General features: G+C 46.8%; 1 protein-coding gene across 1 annotated transcript; it reads right to left on the bottom strand.

Moving 5' to 3' along the window:
* Nucleotides 1-125: 125 nt before the first annotated feature.
* Nucleotides 126-27,515, bottom strand: TRIM14 (tripartite motif containing 14). Its single transcript, XM_055427117.2, has 6 exons — nt 27,212-27,515; nt 24,205-24,300; nt 16,132-16,365; nt 12,099-12,261; nt 8,579-8,671; nt 126-5,985 (listed from the first exon to the last, which is right to left on the bottom strand). The coding sequence occupies exons 1-6, from the start codon at nt 27,425-27,427 to the stop codon at nt 5,450-5,452; spliced, it is 1,338 nt and encodes a 445-aa protein (XP_055283092.2). The 5' UTR covers nt 27,428-27,515; the 3' UTR covers nt 126-5,449.
* Between the last annotated feature and the right edge of the window lie 328 nt (nt 27,516-27,843).

A 27,843-nucleotide genomic window follows, 5' to 3' on the forward strand; every position in this document is an offset into this window, starting at 1 on the left:
AGGACTGCTGGTCTCTGGGGATCCCCAGACAGCAGACATTTTGGGGCCAGGCCCTTGGTCAAGCCCATTGGAGGGATACAAAGAGCAAATATAGGCAGTCTCTGCCTCAGGTTGGCTGGCCCAGAAGAGGCAGTGGGCTCAGAAGCTTCTCATCACTGCCCTTTGCAGTGCAGAGGGGTGAACGCTGGCTGTATGGGCCCTTCCTTCTTCCGGCCTGCAAAGCCAACCCTAATGACCCCAAATGTCCCTTCCTTCCAGCTCTCTCTCCTTATCTCCTGCCTGCCCTGGTGTTGAATCCAATTAGCTGTATAGTGACCACTTGGCATTAGAGAAGAAGGGGTTGGTCAAAGTGTCTTACAGGCAGAGGAATGAGCAAAGAGAGGGAAACGGCATTTATGCCTTCTTTCAACAAGTGTGGAGGGCTTGCCACGTGCCAGGCCCTGCTCTGTGGCCTGAGGATGCAGGACTTCCGTTCTGATGGGGATGAATGCTTCATAAACCAGGAGCACAGGAAGTAAACCAGTGTGTTAGAAGGTGATGTGCAGTGAGGCATGTGAGGGAGATGGGGAGTGTGGGGCTTGGTGTGTTTGCAGCTTGTGGTGACTTGTACGTATGCCGGTGATGCTAAAACCAGCCTTTCTAAGATCTGCAGTGAAATTACACCCAACTAACAAAATAGCCTCACTGCTGGACTTCCTTGAGCTACAGCATGAACCTTTCACAGACATTCCGTATCATATTCCTCTTTGTTCTTTTGAACAAATACTGAGTTTATTTTTAGATTCTTAATTCTTAAAATTCTTTGTTCATATTTATTTGACCTGGTACTGTAACTTGTGTTTGAGTGTGTGTCTTAGAGTCTCTCTTCAAATGTGTGAATTTGCCTTCTGAAGATTCTTTACTTTTGAAGATAGGGCCTCCCTCTCCTGTGGGTCCCAGAACAGTTTCTGGAAAGGCACCTACCTGTGTTTGTATGTGTGGGTAGGGTGGGGTGGGACTCTGGGGTCACACGAGAATCCATAAAATTGACATGCTAAGAGCTACAGTGCGACAGCATCCATTTCTGGCTGCTGTTTACTCCTTTCACTTCTCCCTGTAAACAATTATGAGTAGAAAATCAGTTTCTGATTCCATAGCCTTTTTTTCTACAAGAGTAGAGATGACATTAAATATCTGAGACTTCCTAGTAAGAAGAGACTTGGTATGGCAGCAGACGGATGTGTCCCAGGGCCTGGGAACAGGATATGGGTCTGAAAGGAAAGGAGGGAAGAGTCTAGCTGGGGCTCCAGCTGAGAATGTGCAGCAGGCGGTCTCTGGTCGGCCACCACCGGTTCTGTCAGACTGGAATGTTAGCTCCCAGGCTGCTCCGCAGACCTCAGAGGGCAGAGGCCAGGGAGCCTCACACTTTGAAGAGCAACTGAGTGCATAGGTCTTTTGGGAAGAGGACTGTGCAACATGCTGGAGAGGAGGGCCATTGCCTAGAACATGCTTCCCATTGACACACAGAGAGAATGACAGCCTGCGCATGGCGTGTGTGGGTAAAGTATGGGGATGCCTGCACGCTCTGCCAGGAGGGCTGGCCGCCTCATGCCGTGCCAGGCCCTGAGGTCAGGAGGATGGATATCTGGGCACAGCTCTGGTCCATTTGCACGTCCCCAAGTACCTGCCAGGTGGGAGGATTCAGTGCTGGGCGCACAGTGTGGCAGCAGACAGTCCCTGTCTGCTGGTACTTCCACAAGCAGGCCCTGCATGTGTGAACTGCTGAAATGTTTCCAAGTTATGGGAGTGATAAGAGTGGGCCTAGGAGAGGAGGTGTTGGCCAGGGAAGCTCTCCTGGAGGTTGCGGCACTCTTAGATCAGTCTTGCGGATTGAGAAGTGACTGAGGGAGGAACTGTGGGATTTGAGGCATAGGAGGGGCTGTGGATGTCCAGGTGATAGTTGGGCAGGGATGGCCACATGGAGAGGGAGGAAAAGATTTGGAAGGTGGTCAGGAAGCAAGCAAGGTCTTAAAGCCTGCTGACTTTGAACTGCATTCTATAAGCAATGGGAAGCCATGGAAGGCATCAGAGCAGGACATGGGGAACTCAGCCTTGGGCCTCTCACTCTTAAGGCTTATCCACCCCACCTCGTATGCAGCTTGGCTTCTTGGGCAGGCGGTCTCCTCCTCATGGTATGAGCTTCTATCCACCAGGCCTGGCTGTGCCAGGACACCTCTGTGCCCTCTGCTGGGTTGCCTCCTGTAGGCTATCATCACTGTCCCCTTCTCCCTGACAAAGAACTGCAGAAACAGAAGGGATGATGGAGGGTCCCTGAAATCTCTAAATATTAGTAAGTGACCACAGATGGCTTCAATGTCAATCAAAAATTATATATTATCTTGAATAGGAACAGCTGGAAGGCAGGATTTATTTCCACATGAGCAAGAACTTAGTGAACTACCTTTAGAAATAGTGACCCCCTCCTGCTATTAGAGATAATCCATCAGGGACCAACTGACTGCAACAAGGAATTTGTGGAGTGGGTGGGAGTTGAACAAGGCCCCTTCCAGGCCCAGGTGCCGGGTACTCGAAGCAACACAAACTCCCAATTAAGAACATGGTTAAAAGGGATGGTACTCATGTTTTATTAAAACAAACCACATCTGCAAGCAATTTGCTCTTATTAATAAAAAAATTTCTACAAATTCAAGTCTGAAAGAGAGTAAATGATGGGTACCGTTTCAGACCTGGACCCCAAGAAAGCTCAGTCCTGTGCTGAATGCTGCTGGAGGCTCCTGCTCCTGCCAGATAGGAGTATCAGCTGTCTTAGCACTGTCAGGCCCAACAGGAACCCCACTGGGATGCTAACAGGTCCTGGCATGGTACAGCACTGTAGTTTTCAGGATAGTTCACATCCTCTGAGCTCACTTGAGCCTCACAGCACTGGTAGGTAGGGTCATTAATCACACTTTACAGATGATCTCCCATCAAGTACAGTGACTAGCCTGAGGTCACAAATGATTGTGGACAAAAACCACAGTTTTTGTCCTTTATAGTTCAGCTCTGACTCCTGCTACAATACATGAATCCCAAAACCTCAAATCTCCCTCGCGGTGTTAAGACTTCTCAGAGCCTACGGAAGGTAATCCAAAGGTAGACTCAATCCCATAGAGTACCGGGCAAAAGCAGGGCATCACAGGCCTCCTAAGAGAGGGGCCAGAGCAAGTGGGCACTGGCTAGAGACTGGCTGCATTCACCTAAACACGGTGGAAGAGCACAGACCCCAGCCCCACCACTGGCTGTGAGATACTGGGCATGTTATTCATTCTCTAAGTTTTACCATGTGTACAACTGTCAAACTATCTTTCTCCTAGGGGTGATGTAAGGATCAAATGAGTTAATAGCTGTAAAGCATTAGAACAGTGCCTCGCAAAATAGCAAGGATTTTTACCTGGACCCTGTGGCTGTGAGTCTGAGAACGAGTCTTGGTGCGCAGAGATGAACAGAGATGTGGAGTCCAGCGTACCCACCTCCCTCTGTCAGGAATGCCCTCTGCCTGTCAGAATTCAGCTCTGGGCCATCCCCTGTAGAATTAATTTCCCTTTTCCTGGAGTGTAGTGTTTAAAACATCTAGCCAAGCTAGAGTTTTTAGTGATTTGGTCAGGACTAAAGCCACTTTCGAGGTTCTTTCTACCTTGTATTCTACTTGTATTACACTGCCTCATATGAAAGTACTATTTTTAGGTAAAAAAAAAATAATAAACCACTGGAAATGGGCAGTTTTATATGGTTCAAACTAATTAATGTACTGAGAGTCTGTTTAAACCCCGAGGGAGATTCAGCCTTGCATTTTCCTCATCCTACCACTGCCCTCTTGCCAGGCACCTAAGAAGATAACTTATGACAGTATAACACAAAAGGAATTTGACAAACAGGATGCTGAACGTTCAGAACCGAGGCACAGACCCTAGAAAGAGGCCTTTCCCTCCCTCCTAGAGGAGCTGACTTCCCTGGGAAGTCCTGCTGATTTAACCTTCTCTGTTGACAACATCACTCCTTTCTGGAAAGCAGGGGCTCTCCGCATTTCCTTGGCAACATTTTGGACCTGAGGAAAATAGGGATGCCTGAGCTACCCAAACTCCACTCATGGTGAGTTCCTCTCCTTTTGATTCCAAGACAGTTGGGAAAACTGCCTGTGGTTGCTTAGCAATAGTCATCTGCTGATTTCTTCCCAACATCCCCTAAGAAATGAATAAGCAGTAAAATCTTCCAGGCTGAAAGCTGGGCTGGAAGGGCTGGGCCAGAGACACATGGCTGGGTGCTGGGGGGTGGCCCAGTCCTTAATCTCTGTGGGTGACTTGAGGCAACTTTCTTTCACGACCTTATCCTCCCCAAATGTACAATGAGGTCAGGTTGTGTGACCTGTGAGGCCCTCCCAACTCAGCTGTTCTGATTCACTAGCAGTCAGCTAGTGGCCATCGACTCACTGCCTTGGAGGGAAGGGACTTTTTTAATTTTTCAGCGTGAGGAGGGTGCAGGACATGGCTGCCCTTGGAAATCTTTCAATCTAACTGGAAAGACAGGTCCCAGACTGGATTTCTTGTGGTTTGGGGAGACTTCCCGGGGCAGTTAAGCCTGGGGAAGACAGATAGGCAAAAAGAAAGGGCTTTCCTGTATAAATGTGTTTGTATGGGAAACAGCAAAGGCAAGGGTATACAGGTGGGACTATGTGACCCAGTTCTGATTGAAGGGTCTCTGAAAAGAGCAGTAGGAGCTAGATGAGGGTATGTACTTTGGGGCAGACTAGAAAAGCCTTGAATGCTAGGGTAAAGTGATACCCCCGCCCCCTTCCCCATTGTAGTCCTTGGGAAGCTTTTGATAGTTCTAAGAAATTAAGTGAGGTTACAGGCAGATCACTCTGGCTGTAAAGCAGAAAATGAGCTTGGGAAAGTGTTCAGGCCAGGAGGTGCTAAGAACCTCTTGCAGCTGCTTTTAAGGGAGCTGACATGGACAAGCTGAAGTAGAGTGAAGAGGAGGAAGCACACCCAAGGGACATTAAGGGATAGAAGAGTCTTAGCGACTGTCATTCACATATTTACCTTGCGCCTACTATGTGCGATGCAGTTCTGGGTGGTGTATGAGCTGATGCTGAGATCAAGTTCACTGACATGGTCAGAGTGCTTAAGGCTCACCTGTGGGTGTGTGCTTTCAGGAACCTGAACTAACTAAAAGCAATGTAGTATGAGTGTCCTGGTGGCGGTGGCGAGGTCGCATGAGAGAGCAGCAGAAGACCTGCAGGTTTAGGGCTAGTTTGAAACTCGCCTACTAGGAGAGGAACTGTACAAAGCACAGGGCAGGATTGGTGGGGGAGAGGATGGGAATGCTTACAGAGGAGGTCGTAGACCAGCTCTGTCTGGATGCGGTGAGTAGAGCCGTGGAGAGCCTAAGGCGGTCACTATGGTCTCGGCCACTAGGGCAGCCGGGAGATGCTGATGGCCCCTTCCCAGAGCCGCAGGGCTGGGTAGAGCGGCTCCTGGAAGGCGGCCCGGAAGGTGTGTAGGTGGCTCATGCCGCCCGTCACATCGTAGAAGGCCAGGACGCCGGCCTCGTAATCCAGGAAGACACCGAGCCGGTCAGGGTCGTGGCGGGGCCGCAGGCGGCTGCGCTGGCCGTCGTGGAAGGCCCAGTACTCGAGGTCATAGCGTTTGAGGCACCAGGACTGGCGGTTGCAGCCCAGGCGGGCGGCGTCCGAGGCTCCGTGGCGCCGCAGGGAGCCGTAGGCCGCGCCCACCCACCAGCCGACGCCAGCCTCCTGCACATCCACTTCCCAGTAGTGGCGGCCTGCGGCGAAGCAGTCGCGGCCCAGCACCTGCCATAGCGCGTCGAAACGCAGCGCGGCAGTGGGTCCCAGGCGGCCGAGGAGGCCACAGCGCACCGTCAGGAGGTCAGCAGAAAGGCGCAAGCGCGCGTGCATCGTGTCCGGCTCCAGACAGGGCGTGCGCGCGTCTGCGGAGGGCGGGGACACCGGGACGGGCCTGAGGGGCGGGGCCAGTGATCCGGGCCCGCCCCGCCCCGCCTCGCCCCCGGGAGAACGACAGTGCGCGCGCAGGTTGTCCTGCGCTTGTTCACGGTAGAAAACTGGAAACACGAAAATCACCAGTGGGGAGGTGATCGGGGAACACGGGGAGGAGACAGCATTTTAATGCACATCCGTTGTACAGCTTGAATTTTGTACGATGGAATTTGTTGCCAATTTGTAAAAATTTTAAAATAACCCTATCACTATTTTAACACTTGGGTGTCCTTCCAATTTTTTTTACTTGCCCCTTTATGGTTTTTTTCTTAACATTGGTGTCATACCATACAGACTCTTAGTAGTTTGTTTTTTAAATGTATTGATGTATTTATGAACATTTTACCACATCATATAATATTCTTTTATAAGAGCATTTTAATGGCAACGTTAAGATTTTGATGTATAGATGAATTAGAATATAACCTATACCTTCCCCCTGCTTTAAAAAAATTTAAGCTTTGAAGAAGACTTTTAAAAACACTAATGAATACATCTTTATATATCTGATTATTTAGGCTATATTCCTAAAAGAATTGCTGGGTCTATGGGGATGATTGCATTTTTAAGGCCTTTGCCAAATTGTCCTCCAGAAAAGTGGTGGTGATTTGAACTCCCAGTTACAGTTCTTATTGCATTATACACATTTGGAGACATGAAGTCAGAGAAAAATCTAGGTCTTAGGGCATGTGGATGTTCAACTTTAGTCGATACTACTAGATAATTTTCTTGGTAGTATTTTGGAGTTTTCTGGAGAGCGGTTTTATATATCTTTTGTTAGATTTATTCCTAAGTTTTTAGAAAGTGTTACTGAAAATGTTTTTAACATTTCATTTTCTAATTGTTTATTGCCAATATATAGGAATACAATTAACTTTTGTATGCTTACATAACATCTGGCAGCTTTTCTAATTCATTTGTTAACTCTATAGCTTATTTTGGATTTTCTGTAAAGAATCATGTCACCTTTGCATAATGATCTTTTTTTTACTCTTTTCTTATCCTTAGAGCTTACATTTCTTTTTCTTGCCTCAAGGCACTCTCTAGGACATCTAGAACAATGTTGCATAGTAGTGGTTATACTGGACATCCTTTTCTCCTACTCCTGGATAAATATCCAACAGAAATGCATAGAGTTGCATCAAAAGATATGTACAAGGATGTTCATAGCAATAATATAGGCCAAAGCTGAAACAATCCATAATGTCCATCAGTAAGCAAGCACTAGGTATGCTCTGTTTATACGATGGACTATACTACACCACAGTGAAAATCAACAAGCTACTGCTACACACAATCATATGGGTAAGTTTCACAGATGTTCTGTTGTTCTGTTGAAGAAGATACAAGAGTGCAGTCTGAGTGATTTAATTATATAAAAGTCAAGGGTAGGCAAAAGTAATCTATATTGTTAGAAGTCAAGAGAGTAGTTACCCTTTGGGGATAGTGAACTGGCATGAAGAAGGGTTCTGGGGAGCTGGAAATTTCCATTTCATGGTCTGAAGGAAGTTATTGAATGTGTTCACTTTTTAAAATCATTGAGCTGTAACTTTTGATTTGTATTCTTTTATGTATTTTATATCTGTTAACGATTAGTTTAAAAAAAATACATGCCCAGTAATTCCACTTTGAGAAATTACTCTTAAAAAAAATAATCCAAAAATGAGCTAAGGTGTATTCAATCACTTATTAATTCAACAAATAAGTACAGGAATGGATGTTTATTGCAGCATTGTTTACAGAAATGAAAATGTAAAGCAGCCTAAATATCCAATAATGTATGAGATTGATTTAAATATGGCATATTCAATGGAATGCCATGTATCATATAAAATGATATCTGTATTTACTTAAACAGGAAATTGTTCAACCTATACTATTAAATTTTTTAAATTACACAAGAATATCTATAATATGATTCCATTTTAAAAAATCTGTACACACACATACTTTTAAAATGTCTGAAAGAACATATGCCAAAATACTAACATTTATCTCTGGGGGAGGCAATTGTTTTCTTTTCATATAAGTAATTTGTAATTCTCGACAAGAAGCATGCATTACTTGTATAATTTTTTAAGGGACATCATATATATATATCATATATATCATAATATATCAATAATGGAAACGCAGATTGCAAAACAGTATGTATAGTATGACACCATGTTTGTGAAATATATATATATTAAATATTTATCATTGTATGCATATATAGATGTGCCAAGAAAGCTAAAAGGGCAAATAGTAGTGGTTATCTACTACTACGTGTCTGCTTCGTAGATAAGCAGAAAAATTTCCAAAGCTCTTCAGTGATTTATAAATGATTTTCTTTTTAAAAAATTTTGTTTTCTACAGTGAACATGTATTATTTCTGAATTAAAAAAAAAAGACTGATAATATGGGTTGGAAAAAATCAAAGGTGTGTCTCTCAGGAAAAAAGGGAGGCCCCTCTACTTCAGTGGCCCTCCTTCCCCACTATTACACCCCGCACTCTCCCCCCTCTCCCCACACCTGGGGCCTTACATTTTAAGAAGAGTGATCGCTCTGGTGAGGGGCTTGTTTTCAACAAGGAACCGGGCTGGATGCAGGAGGAGCCCGAGAGCTGACAGTTCCTACCTGTAATGAAGTGTGAAAAATCAGTGCCTGGCATTTAGGCAAGCAGCACAAACTATAGAACATTAGTAAAAATATTATAGAACTGGAGACTCACATAATCTCTCCCCCAAGAATGGCATGCAAATTTAAGTAAGAAATGCAAATTCACAGTAACAGGAAAACTCCAGGACAAGGCTCAGATCTACAGAGAAACACACTTTCCAAGGCTGGAAGCAAATTGAGCACTGGCAGGCCAGTGTGAGTGAGCCCTGGACATGGGGAGGAAACTGCAGGCTCCAGGACCATGCTGAGAATCAACTATGTATTCAATGGTCAAGGAAGGGGGCAATTTCATGGCAGACATGCAAATTCTAGGATAAAGATAGAAAACAGGAAATTAAAGCGAAGCCCTCAGCAAGGTCATATTCATCCAGGTAAAAGGGAGTTCAGGTAAAAGGTCATACTCCTTTCATATTCATCCAGGTAAAAGGTCATACTTATCCAGGTAAAAGATAGTTCAGGGGAAACCCAGGCCACAATCCCTGTCTCAATTCAGTCAGGTAAGTGAGGAGAGAAACGGGCATGCTTGAGCTTTAATACCGCAAGGCAGAAAGTGCTCTGGATCCAAGAAGAGATGTGAAAGGGCTCCAGGGCTTAGAGGGGTCAGTGAAGGCTTCCTGGAGGAGGAAGCACCTCAGCTGGTGCTTAAAGATTTGGGGAAGGTTTGGACACCCAGAAAAAGGATGGGAGGCTTTCCCAAGGATGTAGCAGGAGCAAAGACAAGTGCTTGGAGTATTATATAGAAATTGAGGAGCCAAGGAAGGTAGCGTAGACATGAGCAGAGAATTTCCAAGGCTTCCTCTGATGGGGAGTGGATGAGGGAGGGTGAGAGTAGAGACATCCTGTGGGTAGGCTCAGGGCTAACCTGGGGCAGCAGGGATGCAAAAGGAGCCAGGCTCAGGATATACTGCAGTGGTACAAGTTCCAAGGCTTGACTCTACTGTGAGCGGGGAATGAAGAGTAGAGGCAAGAAGCAGCGGTTTGGGGGTTAGCGGGTGGAAGATGCTGGATTCCATTTCAGCCTCTTGAACATGCAGTGTCTGTGGAACTCACAGGTAGGGCGGTGAGGTGGGATGCTGGAAGGGCAGTGGTGCTGCAAGACCCCCATCTCCTTGGAGCCTTCCTGGGAGGCAGTACCTCTCAGTATTACCTGTGATATGATAGTGAGAATGATGGCCTCATCTGGAGGTGGATGAGGGTGACAGCCTGGGAGGAAACAGACTCCGGGGAAGAGAACACAATCCCTGGGACCAGAGTCTGTCTTAATTCTGCCTTGACTGCTACCCAGCTGTGTGACCTAGGGCAAGTCAATTAACCTCTGACCCTCAGCTTCCTCATCTGTAAAACGGGATAATGAAGGCGTCTACCACATGCATGGGGCTTCCCTGGTGGCTCAGAGGTTAATGTGTCTGTCCCCAATGCGGGAGACTCGGGTTCGATCCCTGGGTCGGGAAGATCCCCTGGAGAAGGAAACGGTAACCCACTCCAGTATTCTTGCCTGGAGAATCCCATGGACGGAGAAGCCTGGTAGGCTACAGTCCACCGGGTCGCATAGAGTCGGACACGACTGAGTGACGGAACGGAACGGAACCACATACATGGGGTGGTGCTGCTTGTGCTTTTTAGCAAAGTGCAGGGAATACAAGAAGCAAATAACCATTGGTAATCTTGCCGTCAACGTGAGCTTCAGTCATGGTCTGCCATTTTTTGATCATGGAGCATATTTTGACATGGATAAGATCCATGGCATGAAAGGCAGTTTTTGCCCTTAACATCTTTGGGAATTAGCTTTAATTCTCTAAATGCAGCTTCATCATTCTACAGATCAGCAAGATTCACTTCAAAAGGTGACCTTCGAGCCCATCAGATGCAATTTGGGTTGCTAGAGTTCTTTTGACTAGGGTCTTTCCAAAATTTCTTATTTGGAACATAACTGCTGCTTTCACAACCTTTCTTAGAAAACGGATCAACCACTCCCTTTCTTCTTGGCTTCCTTTTTGCTGCCTTTTGTCAAGCACTTGCTCTTGCAAATCCCTACGGTGCTTCTCAGACAGCCAAAAGGGCTGTTCCTTCCAATTCTAAGCGCTCTTTTTCATCTCAGAACATGACAACTTCTTTCTAGTTGTTCAGTTCAAAATCTTTAGAGTTTCCTTGGTATCTCTCTTTCTTCTTCCCTTCCTGTGCCCACATCTACTCCAGTTGACTGCTTCCGTCCCCTGCCCTTTGCTCTTCCTCTGGCAAATCAAACTCACTCTTGCCTTGTGCCTCAGGACCTTTGCACTTGGCTTTCCCCTCTACCTAGAAGACATTTTCCCCCAGATGTAACAGCAGCAGTAACAATAATAGCTAGTACTTACAGGTACTTATTACGCCTGAGCACCATTCTGAGCACTTTACATGTAAGAACCCACTTAATTCTTACAACTCTATGAGACGGGACTATATTATATTCATTCTATGGATGCAGAAATAGAGACATAGAAAAGTTAGGTGCCCTGTTCAAGATGGCAGGGTTAGGAAGTGGTGGGCCTGGGATAGGAACCCAGGCAGTTTGGCTCCAGAGTCCATGCCAGTGACCACTAAGCTCTCCAGCCCATGCTTCAAGTCACCTCTCACATCCCCTCCTCAAAGAGGCCTTCCCTACTTCCCCATAGAAAATAGCTCTTTCTCCTGGTCACCCTCTATTCTCCTTACTCAGTATTATTTTTTCAAGGCGCTTCTTATTGCTGATACGTATTCATTAGTTGACTGTCTTCCCCTTAAAAGACTGAACACCACAAAGGCAGGATCACTGTTTTGTACCCTGCCATGCCCGGCACATAACAGGGGCTCAATAACTGTTTTCAACAAATCCTAATAACAGAGATGAAGGAATGGATATTTCTGAGCATCTGCTTTGTGTCAGGCCCTATGGTGACCTCAGAGATGGACCCAAAGAGGTTCTTGCCCTCCAGGCATTTAAGAGAGGCAGAGAAGGGCCCATATATCCAGCTCACAAACACCCCTAGGCAGGACATGGAGCGGGCCCAGGGCAGAGGGCCGGGTGGCTGAGAGAGCAAGGGAGCCCATGGAAGGGCTTCCCGAATAAGCACAGCTGTGGGTCTTGACCAGGCAGAGGCTGGGGGAGTTGGTCCATCCAGCTGGGAGCTGAGTGCAGGCAAAGCTGAGGTGAGGCAGGGCCCTAGGAGCGACTGAGGGCAGGAGTGCAGCAGTGCGGCTGTGCGAGACATCACCTATCTCAGGACGAGCAGGAGGTGAGGTTGGCAGGGAGGGCTGGGCCCAGCCTTGGGCCTCTGCGTGGGAGAGACATGATTCCGACATGACTGCACCATCTCTAATGACGGCACCAGGGAGTGAAGGACCCAAGGCTGGTCACACAGTGACTTACTTTCCTTAAGGCGGACATCCAGTGGCGTCTGCAGCAGGCTCTGCATGGCTTCCACGAGGTCCTTAAAGAAGCTCTTGACGGGCTCGAATGAGTGGGGCACAGGGTGGCACAGCTCCCCCAGGCTCATCTGCTGCTGTATCTGCTGCTCACTGGCTGTGTACTCCTGCGAGGGCACGTGGGGCTCAGGGTAGCTTGGGGCCATGTTTCGGTCTCCACCATCATGCCCAGGAACAAACCCAGCCAGCGAGCCTAAGCCCCACCTGGCCCTGACACCTGCTGCCGGCCCAGACTCTATCCCCAGGAGCGGACCCCCACCTCCAGTGCTGGGGGGCTGTTGGTTCTTCTCCCTCCCTGCGGTATGCACTGAGGTCCACTCTGGGCATTAGGGGCCGAGAGGGGAGGCAGGCTGATTGCCCTTGCCTTTAGCTCACCGCCTTGAAAGGGGCCCCAAAGCTTTACAGACACTGGGACAGGGATTGGTCTGAGGTACAAGGGAACAAAAAGAGTGAGGGGCCAGTTTTCCTGGGACGAGGTGCTCCTTGGGCATGTCCAAAATGGGGAACAGAAAACCATGTCCCCCAAAATGAAAGCCAACGACTCTGGAAGCTCAACTGGAAAGCTAACTGAGGGGGCGTGCCCACCACAGTGGGGGGCTGTCCTGTTTTCTGTCTGGACAGTACCTTTTATTAAATACCCTTCCTTTGTTAAGCGTGGCTTTACTAAGTAGAAGCTTGAAAATGGTCCTGGTCCCTGTGCACCCACGGCATCTCCACTCCAAGTTCTGGATGTGGAAGTGGGGGTGGGTGGTGACAGTGGCGTGTGGCTGTCAGGGACCGCAGTGGTGGAGGTTCCGGGGGGCGGCCCTGGGTCGGTGGTGTGAGCCCTGACATCTTGCCTGGGGGAAAAGTGGCGGGGTCTACACTGGAGCAAGCCTGTGCCATAGCCTTGGCTTCACTCCTGTGGCCTGGTCTTTATCCCGACTTTCTGGCCCTCCAGCAGATCCTGTGTGCTACCTAATACTTTCATAAACTGCTTTCTTGCTTAAACAGTTATAAAGGATTCTCTTGTTTGCACCTAAGATCCCTGTCTGCACCTTCTGGAGAGTTGTCCCAGGCAAGGATTTAGAAGATAACAGATTGCCTTAGGCGAGCAGACTCTGGCTGGTTGGCAGTGCTGCCCAAGATGGGAGGGGCAGATGGATTCCTCAGGAAGGAAGGAAGGTGGCTCAGCACTTGGCAGGAGGGAAGCTGGGCCTTGGGAGGGGTTGTGGGTACTCTCTGAGCCCTGTCTACCTAGGAAGCTACAAGTCTAGAACCCGTCTTCATCTGGGTGGGGAGAAGGGAATTTGTGGGGAAAGAGGGCTAAGGTCACACCCAGAGGGCTGGCCAGGGAGTCAGAGCACTAGCAGAGAGGGCAGGGAGCAGCTCTGGGTAGCAAGAGCATGACCAAGAGAGAAGATGGGCGGGGCGGGGCTGGAAAGGGGAATGAGGGACAAATGGGACCACCTGGTAACACCAAACTGCAGCATTTAGCATAGGGCCTGACACATAGAAGGTCCCTGATAAATGTTCATAATGGAATAAATGAACGAAACCAAGCATATCTACTTCTTGCCTTTGCAAACTCAAAGAACAGCCATACAGCCACATATCTCTCTTCCAGAAACCAGCTGTCATCTTGGATTCCCCTAATCACCAATCCTGTCACATGTCTCAAACCTGCTTGCTTCTCCCCATCCCCACTGCCCCCTCACTGGTCCAGCCCACCATCATCTCTCTCCTGGATACCTGTGGTCTCCTCCCAGCTTCCCTTCCAGCCTCAGTCCTGCATGTCCAGTCTATCCTCCAACCTGTCACAGTGACCTTTCTAAACCATTGATCTGACCATGTCATTCCTTGGTCCCAAACATTCCCCTGACCCCTTTTCTCTTTACAAGACAAAGTCTAAAATCCATGGCTAGGCATATAAGATCCTTCATCAACTAACCCTGGCCTCCTTATCCAGTTGCATCTCCTAACAACCCCTCCCCTCTTGTAACCCTGCCCTGCCTCCAGCCAGGCTGAACCCAAGTGGTTCTCCAGCCTGCCAAGCTCTCACAGGCACATGGTTCCTTCTGCCTGGTATGTCCTCTCTGCTCCATCCCTCTGTATATACCCAGTGAGCTCCTCCTTATCCTCTCACACCAGCTCCACTGTCACCTCCTCCTGGAAGCCTTCCCCGATTCCCCATACAGAGTTGGACTTTTTTGGACACACCTTTACTTGCTAATTTGAGCTATGTTATGTTGTGAATGTTTCTGAGCACGTTTCACCACCCAAGAGCTCCTAATGTGAAGCAGGGGCCTGTTGCAATCATGTTGTTCAATGTATATTAGATGAAAGAGTGAGCAAATAAAAGGAACGATTAATGATGAAAATCAGTAACTCTGGAACCAGGGAATAAAAAAAAAAAAGATAACAAAGCTCTGAAACTGTATCTATGATGAAAGATTAACATTCTTCTCCATGGAGGCATCCCTTTGCAGTAGATATTCTTAAGTGTGTCATCATTTTAAAAGAAAGAAAGAAATGTATCCCTCTGCATCTTGCTTCTCAAGTACAATGTCTAAAGTGCCTGGAAGAGCACCTCACCCAGAAAATTGTTAGGTTTTTTGTTGCTAATGTTGCTGTTATTTGACAATGAATTCACAGGCTGAACTGACCAAGGCCACATAAAGGTGGCCTTCCACTCTTATAGAGTGGAAATATCCTCCAGGGACTGGCTTGACTAGTTTTGTACTGACTTATTTGCCTGCCTTATTTTGCAGCCGGAGCCCATGCTAATCTGTGGTTATTCTCAGTGCCATCTTTACTTAGTTGTACTCTGTCTCATCCTACAAACCTTTAAAGCATCTTACAAAAGTTATCTAATGCTGCACAATTTGCCTGTACTGAGAAGAGTCAAGCCAAGGGAGAACCAGGATAAGAATGTAAGCTGGAAGCCAGTGAGATGAAGCACGAACTATATGAACAAAGTCTATTCCAGCTATATGAAACATATTTGGCTCTGAGCTTCCCAGAAGCTATGCCAAAGAGAAAGAGAAGAGTCAGATGAGTAGAAAAGCAACCCAAGAGCACAGGTGACTGCACAGGAGCCTGGTGGATCAGATGGTAAAGAATCTGTCTGCAGTGCAGGAAACCCGGGTGTGCTCCCTGGGTTGGGAAGATCCCCTGGAGGAGGGCATGGCAACCCACTCCAGTATTCTTGCCTGGAGAATCCCATGGACAGAGAAGCCTGGTGGGCTATAGTCCACGGGATCTCAAAGAGTCGGATACTGCGTGACTACACTTTCACTGACAGAAGAGTTTCTCACATGGCTCCCTGAAGACAGGAACTCCACCTTCAACAGCATGCTTTCACTCAGTGCAGCAGTGAATATAATAGGACTAGTTTTTAGACTCTCCTTCAGTATAACAGCCTCCAACAGAGCCCAGTGGCCAAGGAGTCCCGTCCTTCTCTCCCCTTTGAGCAAACTGTGACTCAGCTCTTGAAGTCTGCTTAGTAGATTTTGCAAGGATACCTGATTTTCCAAGACTGATGTTTCGATTAAGACTGTATAGTCAGAGGACCGGGCAGAGATGTCTTGTGGCTTTAGATTCAGACAGACCTGATCCCTGATCTACCACCTACCAGCTGTATAACCTTGGATGAGTTCCTGCATCTCCTGGAGCCTCAATTTCTCCTTAGTAAAATGGGATGAGAATATCCAATTTGCAAGAGTTCTTAGTAATATTAGAGCTAAGATACCTAAAGTGCTTGGAACACAGAGGCCCTCAAAAATGGTGGCTGATAATGTCATTTAACTAGTCCAAGATGTATATTACCTTCCTAACAATGTATATTTTCTGACTTGTGTGGGAGCAAGGAAGTCTACATGCTGGCAAAACAATTCTCTGTGTATTTACTCAATGTATGAACACAGTGTTCAGTGCCACATTAACCAAGATGAAATATGGTGGCCAGTGTCCACTGTGGAGCAGAAACCCAGCATTACCTGCAGCAGTTGTACAGGATTGGTCTCTTGGCTGATAGTCCAGACCCTGTTGGACAGAGTGTTCATGTCATCAATTTGTTCCCCACAAGACTTGATTTGCTCCGTGTACGCCTGCAGGGCACGCTGTGTGTTTTTATCAATGAATTTCTTGGCCAGAGCTTCCTCTTCTTCAAGTAGTAATCTGAGTTCAGTAAATTTCCCGGTCAGCCAGGTTTTACTTGACTCTGCATGAGCCTAAAAAACAAACAAACAATACAAAACCAGTTGTAGATGATATAACTGCCAACCAGGAAATCTAAAATAATCAACATGAAAAGAAACTATTATAACTTCCAAAAAGAGTGTTCAGCACTTTAGCTTTTTTATAAAAAGCTTTCCTAAGTACTAGCTATAACCAATTGGAAAATGTATGGAGAAATAAAGATAATTTTTAAAGCAGCAGAAAAAACAGTAAAATATTTAAAATTAAACCCAATTAAAAACTGTAAAGGCCTAGATAAATAAAAGCATAAAATTGTATGGAAAGATAAAATCTCAGTGCATGGAAGAAAAACCATATCCTTGTCTGGGAAGATTGATTACTATAAAAATGTCATTTGTCTCCAAATTGGTGTATAAATTGGATACAATCCCAATCAAAGTCTTAACATGCATATTAACCAAACGTTAAATTATTGTGAGCGATAATAAGCATAGGAAAAGTCAAAAACTGTTTTTTAAAGGATCAATGAAGGGGAATTCTCTGGCAGTCCAATGGTTAGGATGTCATGTTTCCACAATTAAGGGTTGCATTTGAGTCCTGGTCAGGGAACTAAGATCCTGCAAGCCTCATGGCATAGACAATAAATAAATAAATAAAAGATCTATGAAGGATGAGCTGCCTTGTTGTTGTTTAATCACTAAGTCTTCTCCAACTCTTTGCGACCCCACGGACTTGTAGCCCAATCAGGCTCCTTTATCCATGGGATTTCCCAGGGAAGAATACTGGAGTGGGTTGTTATTTCTTTCTACAGGGGATCTTCCTGACCCAGGGATGGAACTCAGTCTCCTGCATTGCAGGCAGACTCTTTACTGTCTGAGCCACCAGGGAAGTCAAAACGAACTGTAAAGGTACAGGATTTAAAACTATGTGGTTTAGGCATAGACAAAAAGATCGAGAGAAAGAATAGCATAGAAAAGTATAAATATATATATTTGTTGAATTATATATAGTTATATATTAACATAATTGTTCATATAATTATATATTAATATTATATAAATTATATAATTATATATAATTCAAGAGATGGTATTGGTACAGCATGCAATTAATCATCTATTTGATAAAACTGTTAGATACTTACTTTATTCTGTATACAAACATAAAGTCAAACAGAACCCCACCTGTGAAGTACTCTTGTGAAACATGTAAATCTGAATCTGATTAAGCCTCTAGATCTAACTTAAAGATATAATTTAGAAGACACATAGAGGATAGAGGAGCATGTTTACCATCAACTTAAGAAATACATCAATCAACTGCATTTTGAAAACTTTATTTCACTCGTAATTCAAACAAACAAAATATGACATTTATAAAACAACTGGGAATGTGACTACTGGTTGGATAGTTGATGATATTAAGGAGCCATTGTTAATATGGTGATATTAATATATTAATATGTTGATACCTGATTTAAAATGATACTTTTTTATGTATTTAAAATTGATACTTGATTTTAAAAATGAGTCCTTATCTTACAGAGACATTTAATATGCTCAGAGTTTTACCGATGAAATTATATGTCTGGATGACATGTATGTATGCTTGAGGTTTCCCACAATAAAAGCTAAGCAGACAATCTAAATAAATTAAGGCACTATACATTAAAAAACAATAAACCTATCAAAATGAAATATAGAACAATTTTATTTTTAAGAATTTGGAAGGGGAGGACCTCTGTAAGACTCAGATAGCAAAAAGGGAATCATGACAGGTTGGATCACATGAAAAAAGAAACTCTTCGCGAGCGGTAAGGCATTGTAAACAAAGCTACATGACAGGTGACAAACTACACAGGCTTACTGTCCATAACATGTAGTGCAAGATAAATCATTCCGTTTAAAAATGGACCAGAGATATACAAGTGTCAATAGACATATGAAGAGGTGCCTCAGGATCCCAAACAAGTGAGCAGCACTGTATATATATATATTGGCCATCAGACTGGAAAAAATGCTAACTGATGGATAATACCAAGAATCTGTAAGGGTGTGTGGAATAGGCATTTAAATACACCGTGAGTGGCAGTGTCTATTAGTAGCTATTAGAATTTGTAGAGGGTGATATAACATTGAAATTTTAAATGCTTAAATCCTTTGATGCAGCAACTCCTCTTGCAGGAGTTGATCCTAGAAAATGTTTTCACATGTGCACAGAGATTTGTGTAACAAGACACTCACTATAGCATTGTTGGTGACAGAGAAAAGTTGGATAAAAGTTTCAATATGAGAAGTATATGTATGTCCATTGTATAAATTATGCCACATTCACACACTGAAATAACATCCAGTGATTAAAACGATTTCAGTGTTCTGATATGTACTATAATTCGGATGAATCTTGAAGATATGATGCTAAATGAAATAAGCCAGACACAGAAGAACAAATGTTGTATGATTCCACTGATATGAAATATTTAGAATAGTCAAATTCATAGAGACAGGAGGTAGACTAGAGGTTACCAGGAGCTAGTGGGAGGGGAATCGGAGAAGGCCATGGCACCCCACTCCAGTACTCTTGCCTGGAAAATCCCATGGACGGAGAAGCCTGGTAGGCTGCAGTCCATGGGGTCACTGAGAGTCTGACACGATTGAGCGTCTTCACTTTCACTTTTCACTTTCATACATTGCAGAAGGAAATGGCAACCCACTCCAGTATTCTTGCCTAGAGAATCCCAGGGATGGGAGAGCCTGGTGGGCTGCCATCTATGGGGATGCACAGAGTTGGACACGACTGAAGCGACTTAGCAGCAGCAGCAGCAGTGGGAGGGAAATGGGAAGGACTTGCTTAGTGATTACAGAGTCATGTTTAGGGTAATGAAAAAGGTTTGAAAACAGTGCTGATGGTTGTACAATACTGTGAATGTAATTAATGCCACTGAATTATACACCTAAAAATGGTTAAAATGGTAATTTTTATGTGTATTTTGCCACACACACAAAGCATGCAGTGGACCTATATATCCTGTCGTGGAAAGCTCTTCACGACAACATGTGAAAAGGGGCAAACTGCAGAATAATACATACAAGATGGTCTCATTTATGTAAAAAATCACAAAATAAAAACCGTATATGGATATCTGCATCTGTATGTCTGCAAGTGCATTTAAAATATCTGTCTGGTCATGTTTGGGGAGAGGTGTGGGATTGGGGAGATGGTCAAGAGGGATTCTCACTTTGTACTTTCCAAAGTTCTACACTATATTCTAACACACTATTTAAATTTTTAAAACTGAGATGTGTTTATGTATTACTAGTGCAATTAAAAAATAAAATCATAAAAATATTAGGCCAGAATCTTTCCTCAGATCAAACATTTATACAACCCACAAGCAGGAAGATCCTTGGTATCCAGGCAGGCGTGGGGGTGAGCAGGCTCCCCTGTGGCGCCAAGTAGGGTCCCCTGTGGTGCCATATTCTCTCCTTAGTTGGGCAAGAATATGTGTTTTGTCAGGATCTAGGGGATGAGTTCCCAAAGTCTGTGTTTCCCATACAATGTTCTACACAGTGGTCAGGCTCTGAGTCTAACTTATACCACCACATGCCATAGAGATTAAACAGTTTTTGGCTACCTTGGGAATTAGTCTACAACATGGTTTCTATGAGTCAGCAAGCCTGGAAAGCATATCTTTGTTGAATGACTAAGTGAAGGAAAGAAAATGTGTTCTAAACCCTTGATTTATCAACACATTTTGGAGGTAACGTACATGGAGGACCTTTTTCTAGAAACTGAGAGCAAATATCTTCTCCCAACAAACCTGTACTCCAAGCAGTTTCTACAGATCCACTTTTTAAAGAAGAATATACAAAATAAGCTTAATGACACTACACATTGTTATAAATCTCAACACAGAAAACTTAAGGTATAAGCAACCTGAGACTGATTATGCAATATAGTTAAGAAAAAAAAAAGACTGAGAGAATTCTGGCAATGAAACAAAGAAGTACAATGGTTTGGGCCACATCAGTTCAAAGTGAACCAATATACTATATATATATTATATGTATTGTTGTTTAGTCGCTAAGTTATGTCTGACTCTTTGTGACCCCATTGACTGTAGCCTGACAGGCTTCTCTGTCCATGGATTTCCCAGGCAAGAACACTGGAGTGGGTTGCCATTTCTCTCTCCAGGGGATATTCCCAACCCAGGTGTCAAATCCAAGTCTCCTGTGTATTTATATACTTTTTTTGTTGTCATTTACAAAAGTATCAAAAGCTCACTGTAGAAAATTTGGAAGATTTGAAAGAAGACTATAACCACTCTGATATATGGTCATCTTATCCCAGTCTGAGTAAAAAGTTAGGGCAGCAGGCAAGTGTTGATTTCCCCTACACCTGGATGTATCAGCCCCCTGAAGAGCCATGATGGGGAAGCAAAAAGCCTATTAAGGAAAAATCATTTAAAGGGTATTGGGTGGGGACTCAAGATAAAGCCCTTCTTGATTGCTCTCTGGAAAGGCTTGGTTGGGTAGGCCTGGTTGTTGGCTTCTGATCAGTAGACTTTGGCCAATTATGAACTTTATTGGTTTTAATTTGTTTACCAAGCTGTTTCATGGGTTAATTTACAAGCAGATGATCTTTGCCCTAGTACTGCCTCTGAGAAAGCAAGGACAGAGAAGCATGGTTGCCCCAGACCTCTCTGCCACAACGAGGCCTGCGCGTGCCTGCTGCAGTTCGGTACAATGCACCAGAGTCCCCACAAATGTCTGAGCCTGTTGAGCCAGGTGACTCACGCTAGGAACATGTTCCAAAGGAAGTAAATCAAGGTGCCAAATATCACTGCAGTGTTGTTTCACCTGAGTGAAAAACTGGAAGGGATCTAAATGTTCAACATTAGGAAAATGGTTTCATGAATCATGGTTGAGCCATATAATGGCACATACAGCCTCTAATACCGACAATGATAAACAACTTTTAATGACATAGGAAAGGGTTGCTGCTGCTGCTGCTGCTGCTGCTAAGTAATGTCAGTCGTGTCCGACTCTGTGCGACCCCACAGACGGCAGCCCACCAGGCTCCCCCATCCCTGGGATTCTCCAGGCAAGAACACTGGAGTGGGTTGCCATTTCCTTCTCCGATGCATGAGAGTGAAAAGTGAAAGTGAAGTCGCTCAGTCGTGTCCGACTCTTAGTGACCCCATGGACTGCAGCCCACCAGGCTCCTCCATCCATGGGATTTTCCAGGCAAGAGTACTGGAGTGGGGTGCCATTGCCTTCTCCAGGAAAGGGTTAGTGTCTTGAAAAACAACCACAACACCCTACCCCAGTAATGGCAGACGTGCTGTGCTTAGTCACTCAGTTGTGTCTGACTCTTTGTGACCCCATGGACTGTAGCCCTCCTGTCTAAGCCACCAGGGAAGCCCAAGAATACTGGAATGGGTAGTCTATCCCTTTCTTGAGGGGATCTTCCCGACCCAGGAATCGAACCAGGGTCTTCTGAATTGCAGGTAGATTTTTTACCAGCTGAGCTAACAGGGAAGCCCAAAATGATGTGTGTGTGTGTCTGTTAGTTGCTCAGTTGTGTCCGACTCTTTGCAACCCCATGGACTGTAGCCCACCAGGCTCCATTGGCCATGGAATTCTCCAGGCAAGAATACTGGATTGGGTTGCCATTTCCTTCTCCAAAATGACATGCTGCTGCTGCTAAGTCACTTCAGTCGTGTCCGACTCTGTGTGACCCCATAGACGGAAGCCCACCAGGCTCCCCCTTCCCTGGGATTCTCCAGGCAAGAACACTGGAGTGGGTTGCTATTTCCTTCTCCAATGTGTGAAAGTGAAAAGGGAAAGTGAAGTCACTCAGTCGTGTCCGACCCTTAGCGACCCCATGGACTGCAGCCTACCAGGCTCCTCCATCCATGGGATTTTCTAGGCAAGAGTACGGGAGTGGCTTGCCATTGCCTTCTCCCCAAAATGACATAGTTTAGTCAAAAAAGGGAGAAGGAGCAGACATGGGAAATCTTCCTTCCTACTGCTTTCAAACACATGGAAGTGCTGAGCAAATTTTAAAGTTATATGACCAGATTAAAAAAAAAACATAAACCAACCCACAATCAAACAACAATAAGGAAATCCCCAGGTCCCCCAAACAAAGAAGGAACTTGGTGTCAGAACCATGGGCAGGAGCTGAGCTGAGTGACCTGGGTGGCAAGGAGGTGAAGGGGCATGAGAGAGCCACACCATGCTGGAGCCTGTGTCATCTAGGAGGGCGCTCTGGGAACCTAGCATCATTCCATTTGGAAGTGGGAACATGGCCAGCTGACCTGAATCAAACCAGATTCACAGAGGGCCGCTCCATCCATGAACCAGGCACCAGTAAAAGTCTATCCACTGGCCTGGGGAAGAGGCAAGGAATCTTGTCATCTACCCAGGGTCATGCACTACTTTTCCAACTTCCCATAAATCTGTAATTACTTCAAAATAAAGTTTAAGTTGGGTGGGTGAGTGTGTTAGTCACTCAGTTGTGTCTAACTCTTTGTGACCCAATGGATTGGGGCTCGCCAGGCTCCTCCATCCACAGGATTTTCCAGGGAAGAAGACTGGAATGGGTTGCCATTCTCTTCTCCAGGGGATCTTCCAAACCCAGGGATCGAATCCGGGTCTCCTGCATCGTAGGCAAACTCTTTGCTGTCTGAGCCACTAGGGAAAACTAAAGTTGGGGAAAGCTTCAAAGAAAACCATTCTTTAGATTAAGCTGAAATCTGCCCCCCTTAAGACTTTCCACACGGATCCTAACTTTTTCCTCGGTAGCCTCAAGACCATATCTGCTCAGAGATTTACAGACAGTGAGCCTGTTGTCGGGGCTAAACATTCCCAAGCACCTCCCCTATCCCTTTGGGTGTGCATAAGTTTAGTTCCCATATTGTCTTAGACTGATGCAGTTGCCTGAGCCCAGAGCTGTGCTCTTGAGGATGACATGATTAATAATTAAGCCAGGGCCACAGGTGTAAGACATCTGTCCTCAGTAAACTGGGGCAGGCTGTTACTCAAAAGATAATGGACGCTGGATGCCAATTCTGAGGCCTCGTCTGGGTGCTAACTATTCCCATGGTCAGAGCCAGTCTCACTGCCTGACTTGAGGTAGCCAGTCCAGGGTCACAGAGCCCTCAGTGAGACAGGCCTTGGGAGGGCATCCCACCCCAGCCCTCACTTTGAGGAGGCAGCAGCTATGGCTGAGAAGGGAAGGGACTAGCCAAGTTCACCTAAAAGGCTCCTAAAGAGCAATAATACCATTCTCACAGTTAAAACAGCAGCTAGGATCATGTCAGTCCCAACTTCCTACTTAAAACTCACAGAAGAATCCACTTAAGTAAACATTGTTATGTTAGGAAAAGCCTGAAGAACATGTCATGAAATATATTTAAATCTATTTGCTTTGTTTCAGCAGTGAAACTGAAAGTGTGATTTGCATGTTCCTTACATTTTCTTTGCTTAAGGCAACTTGGGGTACAGGGGGTGGAGGACTAGTCTGTCCAAGAGGATGGCCTTGGTGATGGAGGGAGAAAAGGCCATTCCTTCACACTGTCAGGTGTTTCGGGTTACAAGGCTAGGGCTCCAGGTAGAGGCAGATTCACTGCAAAGCTAATGAAAGAGAAGCCCCATGCCACTCTCTAGCATGACCCCTTCATGGTCTTGCAACTAATTTTGCACTCTTTTTCTTCAAAAGGGTCCCCTAAATTATAGAAGCTCCAGGCCCCACCAAACCCCTCTTTGAGGTGTTTTCATTTTCCCTGGCTCCATATTGGGGAGAACCCTGTGTCGGAGCGGAGAAGTGGACATCTCGACTAGGATCAGGAAGAATCCCCCACTTGCCTTGAGCTTCTCAGCAGCATCTTCTATCTGGGTTATGTTGCCAACTTGCTGCTGCTTCTTGGTTGCCAAATGCTTTAAACATTCTTGGGTGAATTTCTGTATGTGAAAAAGTTAGGACAAAAATCTTAATGTCACTTTTGAGATAACAAGTCACTCCAGGGGTCATCTCCTCTCACCCCTGTATATTTTTCTATGGAGGTATCTGAAACTCAGAAGGTATGGCGACTTGCCCAAAGTCATGAGGCAAGCTGGAAGCTGAGCTGGAACTAGGGCCCCTCTGATCCTCAGAGGCCCACATCAGGTATTCTCCGAACCTTGAAGTGCTCCCTTCTTTCTAGAACAGTCCTACTTGTGACCTGCTTTTCCAGGCCCTCTAACAGGATTTTAGGGAAGCAGCTTGGGGTCAGCGGAAGAGCATTCACTTCTAGAGGGAATCCCGAGTACTGTTATGTGCTGTTGTGTTCTAAGAGCTGCCTTCACGGAAACTCCCTCCAGGGTTGGTCTGTGGTCCTCTGGCCTGGATTGGTGCTCAGAGGACCTGCATGTGTAAGAGGTCCCCTCTCCCACCTACATGGCACCCAACTCCCTTCCATATCTCTGTTTTTTGCAATTGCCACTTCTTAAAAGACCAGCTCTGTGGTCTCCCCTACAGCTGTGACCTTACCTCCACCTTACCTTCTTATGGCTCACCTTACACTCATCTGCTGGGCCAACTATGAACTTTCTGAGGGCAGATCTGCTCCATTCTTGGCTCCTGCTCCAAAGGGACAAGGGGGTGTCCCTAAAGTGTTTGCTGAATTGAACAGAACTACCAGGGGCTGCCAGCTTCAAGTGGAGAGCTGGAGCAAGCTATGTATGAGCCCAAGTCCCAGAGTCAGATAGGACCTGCTAGGTCTGAGCCCTAGCTCTCCTTCCACATGACCTAGGCAAGTGGCCTTACCTTTCTAAGCCTTGATTTCCTCAGCTGCAAAAAAAAATGTGTGTGTGGGGGACAACCCCACAGAGTTGCTGTAAAGAATGAGGACACAAAGTGCTTGCTACAGTGCCTGGCACACAAGATGCTCAGTAGGTGTAGCTTATGTGGGGGATTGGGAGTGAGTGGTGGGAGTGGGAACACAATAGTAACCCAAGGATAAGCCATAGCCTCCTCATCTTCCACCTTCCAGAAGCACATCCTCCATCCCCAGCCCCCCACCTCCCACCTCCCTTGAATCTTCTGGTCTAGCTCCTGTCTGTCAGCCAAGGATAATGTGGTATCCTGGTGCTTGAGCCCTCCAGTCACAGGGTGCCTCTCCTGTCGAGGTGCTTGTTGAAGCCCCACTTACTCTTCATGGCCAGTTTCAATGGCACCCCCCCACCCAGGAACTCTTCCTGGGCTTCCTGTCCCTGGTTCATATTTCTTCTCTTTGGCTCCCACTGACCACTGCCTCAGGCTCCCCAATTACAATACTTATCATACTGTGTTGTCACTTGTTTGTTCTTCTCCTACTAGCCAAGGAACACCTCCAGGTCGGGGAAGAATTGGTCTGTTCCTTGACTCATGGCACAGGTATAAGCTGAATGGATGTCTAACGAATGAATGGGTGTGTGGATGGAAAAGAGGTAGGTGGACCTACCTATTAGAAGATGTATCTCTGAAAGCAGCCTTGTTAACTCTGAAAACAGCATTTTGAGGAACTTCTGTTATTATTAACTATTTTATAGATAAGAAAAAGAAGATCTGCAGAGGAAAGCCTTGAATCCTGGGCTCCACCTGCTAGATTAGCCCGAGGTGGCCCAGTCTCACCTTGGAGCTTCAAAGTCACAATGGCTAAGTCAAGTGCAGGGAATGGCTGTTCAGTTCAGTTCAGTCGCTCAGTCCTGTCTGACTCTTTGCGATCCCATGAATCGCAGCACGCCAGGCCTCCCTGTCCATCACCAACTCCCAGAGTTCACTCAAAATCATGTCCATCAAGTTGGTGATGCCATCCAGCCATCTCATCCTCTGTCATCCCCTTCTCCTCCTGCCCTCAATCCCTCCCAGCATCAGAGTCTTTTCCAGTGAGTCAACTAGTCGCATGAGGTGGCCAAAGTATTGGAGTTTCAGCTTTAGCATGGGTCCTTCCAATGAACACCAAGGACTGATCTCCTTTAGAATGGATCAGTATTCTGTCCTGGAGAATTCGCAAAGAGTAGGACACAACTGACTTTAACACATATCACTTGTAAGCCCTGGTGGCTCACAGGGAATGGCTGTAGGGCTGGATTAATCACTGGAGGCTTCCTGAAGGTAGAAGTGGTAGAATCAAACCTGTGAGGGGAGCACCTGTCTAACCCTCAGAGGGATTTGCAGGGGTTTGGCCTGTCACTGGACAAGTTGGCCACTAGGCTGGAACAGGAGTCCAGAGCCCCCTTCCACTATTAGGATTAAGCATGGATGAGAGCTCCAAAGTGAGACTGGGCCCGTGGGTTCAAGGCCCAGTGTCTGCCTCCAGAAGCCTCTTTCTGCCGGTGAAGCGGTTAACCTAGCTCCCAACTGACCGTTAGGCGAGCGGTAAGGAGCGTAGGGAGGGGGAGGGGCGGGGTTGGGCAGACCGGCCCAAGCCCAGGGCCATGGGTGTCCACAGCCCCTCCCAGGAACTCCAGGAGGGAAAACCAGAGGGGGCGTGTTTGTGGCTTTCCTGAAACACAGTTGTTTTCTAAGCGGGAGGGATTTTTTCATCTTTGTTAAAGGCAGCTTTTCTTTAGGTCCAAAGGCCGTGGGGTGGACCCACCGTGGTGGATGAGGTCCAGGATACCCGGCCAGCCGGGCGTCCAAGTTCTTACTCCCAAACCCACCTCTTCTGATGCTTAAATGATGGCCTTGGCTCGCCGGTGCCCTTCCTCAGTCTCTTTCTGAACAACAGGTCGGCCTCCGAGATGGTCCCCGGGCCGCCTCGCCGGTCCTGGTCCCAACCGGGAACTGCCAGTGGGACCGGCACGCCCCTCCCCGCCCGCTGCTGCGGGGCTCGCGCCCCAGCGTCCCCACCTGCACGCGCGCCGCCTCGTCCAGCGCCAAACCGACCGGGTGGCCGCGGTGCGAGCCCAGCACCGGGCAAAGCGCGCACACGCAGCGGCGGCAGCGGCGACAGAAGAGCTCAGCCACGCGGTCCCCGTGCTCTGAGCAGGGCCAACCGCGCGCGTCTTCGGGCTCCGCGGGGCCCACCCCCTCAGAAGTCCCCTTGAGCACCGCTGAGCCCGCCATTCACCCCCCAACTTTCCGGGCCGCGGCCGAGCAGCAGCCAGAGGCCCGCGGGGAATCGAAAGCGGAGCGCTGGGGCGGGGCGCGCCCAGTTCCGGCAGGGGAAGGGCGGGTAGCGGGGCGCCGCACGCGGGCGGGGTGGGGCGGGGGTGGCGGTACGGCCGCAGCATCAGCACCCTGAGGACTGCGCAGTGCCGTCCCGCCCACCTGCCCCGGCAGCGAATGAATGAATGCTCAGGCCTGGGCTCCCGGGTCAGTGTCTGGCCCAGAGGCAGCCACAGCAGAAACGGGCGTCACATCGAATGGGCTACCTGGAAGGAGGTGGGCTTCCCGGCTAAGAGACCCTTGTCTTGATCAGGAAAACTGCAGCCCTGTGGGTGGGACCAAAGTTGGCTGTGGCCTTCTGGGATGTTGTGCAT

This window comes from Moschus berezovskii, chromosome 7 (genome assembly GCF_049115385.1).
Source record: "Moschus berezovskii isolate FMDL1 chromosome 7, NW_MosBer_1.0, whole genome shotgun sequence".
NCBI classification, from domain to species: Eukaryota; Metazoa; Chordata; class Mammalia; order Artiodactyla; family Moschidae; genus Moschus; species Moschus berezovskii.